The sequence below is a fragment of the Sciurus carolinensis genome, chromosome 11 (assembly GCF_902686445.1).
Source record: "Sciurus carolinensis chromosome 11, mSciCar1.2, whole genome shotgun sequence".
Classification (NCBI taxonomy): domain Eukaryota; kingdom Metazoa; phylum Chordata; class Mammalia; order Rodentia; family Sciuridae; genus Sciurus; species Sciurus carolinensis.
Genome location: NC_062223.1, coordinates 17,509,900 through 17,514,477, shown reverse-complemented (window position 1 = coordinate 17,514,477; position 4,578 = coordinate 17,509,900). Strand labels below are relative to the sequence as shown.

At 45.4% G+C, this 4,578-nt stretch overlaps 1 protein-coding gene across 1 annotated transcript; it reads left to right on the top strand.

Annotated features, from left to right (window-relative positions):
- Window positions 1–423: 423 nt before the first annotated feature.
- Window positions 424–1,377, top strand: LOC124958210 (olfactory receptor 6Q1). The gene has a single exon (XM_047516041.1). It carries the CDS (start codon window positions 424–426, stop codon window positions 1,375–1,377), a length of 954 nt encoding a protein of 317 aa, XP_047371997.1.
- Window positions 1,378–4,578: the final 3,201 nt, after the last annotated feature.

The following is a 4,578-nucleotide window of genomic DNA, read 5'->3' as shown; positions in this document are numbered from 1 at the left end:
CAGGAACTAGCTTTCCCTTTCCCTTGACAGATCCACACTGTCCTCTATGGTGTCTGGGATTTTATACTTGCAACCTCCTCTCTGCTTCGCCACCATTGATCTCATGAACTTATGCCTCTTTTTCAGGTTCAAGTTTAGACTGTCTCTCCTCCAGGAAGACCTCTCAAGACCGGTTGAGCATCCCTGCTGTTTCCTTTCCATAATATCCTGTCTCAATCCCGTTCAGTCCTGTTCATTTTGTCCTGAAACTGTCCGTTTTTCCCTGCCTCTCAGACTTTGCCCCCTCCGTGAGTGGGGGCGGCGTCTGACTTCACCTTCCTCTTTAGCCAGGAAGGTGTTACTTATAGTCAGCATCCTCTTCGGTTCTCTTCAAGCTTTCATTGTCCACGAGGCTATGAGTCTACCACGTTCTCCCTCCCACATATGCAGCCGTACACCGGAAACTGGACCCAAGTAACAGAGTTTGTCATGGTGGGCTTTGCTGGGGTGCAAGAAGCACGCCTCCCTTTCTTCCTGCTCTTCCTCACTGTGTACCTGTTCACCTTGGCCGAGAACTTGGCCATCATATTAGTGGTGGGCCTTGACCACCGGCTGCGGCGCCCCATGTATTTCTTCCTGACGCACTTGTCCTGCCTTGAGATCCTGTACACGTCGGTCACCGTGCCTAAGATGCTGGCTGGTTTTATTGGGGTGGCCGGGGGCAAGAGCATCTCCTACGCGGGCTGCCTGTCCCAGCTTTTCCTCTTCACTTTCCTCGGGGCGACTGAGTGTTTCCTGCTGGCCGCCATGGCCTATGACCGCTATGTGGCCATCTGTATGCCTCTCCGCTACGGGTCCTTGGTGTCCTGGGGCACCTGCGTCCGTCTGGCCGCTGCTTCTTGGCTGGCAGGCTTCCTGACACCCATTCTGCCCCTCTACCTCATGTCGCGGCTGGTGTTCTGTGGCCCCAACGTCGTGGACCACTTCTTCTGCGACGCCGCCCCGCTGCTGGCCTTGTCCTGCTCGGATGTCACCCTGAAGGAGAAGGTGGACTTCCTGGTTTCTCTGGCCGTGCTCCTGGCCTCCTCCACCGTCATCGCCGTGTCCTACGGCAACGTGGTCTGGACGCTGCTGCGCGTCCGCTCGGCGGCCGAGCGCCGGAGGGCCTTCTCCACCTGCGCAGCTCACCTGACGGCCGTGGGCCTCTTCTACGGCACGCTTTTCTTCATGTACGTGCGGACCAGAGTGGCCTCCTCCGTCAGCTTCAACAAGGTGGTGTCTGTCTTCTACTCCATCGTCACCCCCATGCTCAACCCCCTCATCTACAGCCTTCGGAACAAGGAGGTGAAGGGAGCCCTGGGCCGGGCCTTTTCCCTCAAGTCCTGGAAGAGGCGGTGAGGAGGCAGGTGGGGGATACCTAGTCTCCTTGTCTGGGATCTTCCAAAGGCGGGTGGTGAGGACTATGGAAGGGAGGTGGCTGGGTACCCAGGAGTCAGAGACTCGGTAATAGGTACAGGAATATGCTGAGCTGCTATAACAAGAGGGACTTAACTCTAACATAGCTTGAAGAATGAGGAAGGGGCTGGGGTTGTGGCTCAGTGGTGGAGCGCTTGCTTAGCAGGTGCGAGGTCCTGGGTTCCATCCTCAGCACCACATAAAAATAAATAAAATGAAGGTATTGTGTCCAATTACAACTGAAAAAAAAAAAAAAAAAAAAAAAAGAATGAGGGCTATTTCATCTTCCTGGCAGAAGCCCACAGTCATGTTCCAGGTTGACGGGTAACTCTGCTACACAGGTATTCAAAGATCCAAGTTCTTTCCATCTCTAGGGTCAACATTCCTGAAGATGCTGGCAAAATAAAGCCTGCAGGTCAAATCTGGCTCAGCACATGCTTTTTAATGGCATGTGAGATAAGAATGGTTTTTACGTTTGTAAGTGCTTGAATAAAAATTAGAAGAATAATATTTCCAGACATTAAAGTTCATAAAATTCAAATTTCAGGGTCCATAAGTTCAATTTTATTAGAACATGATCACATCCGTATATCTTGCTATAAGGACATTTTTCTGCTACAATGACTAACCTGAGTAGTTGTGACAGAGATGACTTGCAGCCCCTGATCTAGAACCTTCTTACTAATTTACACGGTCAACAGTGGGCAAGCGAGGCCAGACTTTACTCTGGGGGAGACACATTCTGTGCCTCAAAGTGTCTTGACCAGATGTGGCAATGACCACTTCCACTCACCACTTCAGTGAGAAGTGAGTCACAGGCCACATCTAATTGCAAAGGAAGTAAAATTAGTCTCTAGTGGGCAACCAGATGCCCCGTCACCATTGACTTATTGTAAAAAAAAGGAGAAAGACAAAATTTGGGAGACAAGCAGTTTTCACCACAGACTCAACCCCGGAATCAGCTGATTTTCCAGGTGATTTATGTTCTTAATATTTGTAATATTTGTTTTCTAATTTGAAATATAAACCGATCCTGCCTCAAATCAGGTGGTGTTTTGAAGTCGATTTAAGAAGATCTCTAAGGCAATACCAGCTCTAAGTTATGCTTAAAAAGACAATTAAAATTCAAGTAGTTCCCTACACATAATATCTGCATTCCTAAAGGCATGTATGATCCCCATTTGAATATGGATTCCAGAAACTATTGTAAATGGAAGAGGGAAATGCTGAACTTGGGATCGAGTGTGGGGAAGGACAGATTTTCTGTGATGATGTTCCTTAGCTGGCCAGTAATAAGCAGATGAACTGCAGGGTCGTTCAACGCCACAGTTTTGACTAATAGCCTTTGAGCTGTTGTCTTTCCCTCTGTTAATGGGGAGTACACAGTCACGCAGTTTGAAAAACATTTTTTTTTTTTTTTGGTACTGGGAATCTAACCCGGGGGCACTCTACCACTAAGCTATACCCAGGCCCTGGTTATTTTTTATTTTGAGACAGGGCCTCACTAAGTTGCTGAGACTCGCCTTGAACTTGCAATCCTCCTGTCCCAGCCTCCGCTGTCGCTGCAATTACAGGCGTGCACCACTATGCCTGGCTCATTTACTGAGTATTATATCATTAATATGCTTTAGATTCTTTTCAATTTTTGTAAGATGCAAAAAAGGTGTTAAAGTAAGAATGTTTCAAGATCAAATGAAAGAATTCACCTGGATGGAAGAGAAGGACTATCCACTTTCAGGCACCTGACTTGAGGAGATATCAACACAAAGTGACCTGTACCTATTGGGTTTTGACTGAGGAGAAGAAAACATTTACATTGGGGTATACACTACTCATTTATGGTAGCAAAAAGAATTCAGCTTTAAATATGAGTACCGTTTTCTGAATTTTGAGAACTATTCCAACAATAACTATATAGGAAGTATTAATAAAGTTTACTATTTTGAGATTCTGGAGGAATAAGTCTATATTTTTGAGACAAATTGCATTAGGAAGGTTTCTGCCTGTATACAAATGAATCTTGTTTTAATGAAACCTCATACAAGAAACTAAACTGGGGGGTACCCTACTCTTGTGAGTGTGATTATCTACATTGCAAAATTAAAACAATCGCTTTCTTAAAAAACATATCTACCACCAGGATCTGGGGCGTACTGTATGTGGAGGTATCAACAGATAATGTTTTTAAAGCTGCTACTAATGGGATCAATGTGCAGTGAAGACAAACTAGGAATTCATGTCGGGAAAATGCATATTTCAGAAAATAGAAAACTTGTGAAAACACAATTGCTTTTCTGAGGGTTTCTATTCCTAGAGTGAAGCATGGGTTTAGTGTGAAGTGCTGTCCAGTGGGTCTGTGACAATCACCTGTCCTCATTTACAAAAAGGCTAGCAGCTAGCCAGAGCAGGGACAGGTTGCTTATTTAGAAAAAAAATTTCATAGTAGACATGTCTAGTCTTGTTCAAACAGGTTAAGTTGGAACTGTTAGACCACAAGCTCTTTACTTATAAAAACTATGCTTTAGACTCTCCAAAGATTCCCCCCACCTAGCTTGGAGCAAGGGTCTCAAAAAAGTTTCAGTCATTCAGCAATAAAACAAGAAATCTAGGTTTTGTCAGTATTCACCATTTTATTGAATTATTTAATAAATAATTGTCCAGGCTTACTATGTGCCTTGTCTTCTTCTAAATGTTTTATAAATATAAATTAATTTACACCTCATTGATAACTCCATGAGTTCAGTGCTATCGTGATTCTCCTGAGACACAGAGAAGCTAAGTAACTTGTCCAAAGTCACACAGCTAAGTGGTAGAGCTAAGTCTTGAGCCCTGTGCATCTTGCCTCTTAATCTCTGTACAGTGATGCTCTGGGTAAATGGGTCCTCTCTCTCTGTACTCATTCCCTTATCTGTAAAAGGTCAGGGTAGACTGGGTGTCGTTAAAATCTACTTTTCGAGTGTTTAATGTGTGCCCAGTACTTTCACACGTTTTTGCATTTCATCATCCCAACAACCTGGAAGGGGGGACTCAGCTCATCTTACACAGGAGGAGATGGAGCCTCAGGGAGGTCAAGCTACAGGCTCAAGTTCTGACAGCTACTAAGGAAGGGCCAGAGGATCTGAACGGCATCTGTTGGACCCCACT

What these genes read in the sequence shown, in the direction of transcription:
- LOC124958210 (XM_047516041.1), top strand. Translation starts at nt 424, where the DNA reads ATGCAGCCGTACACCGGAAACTGGACCCAAGTAACAGAGTTTGTCATG.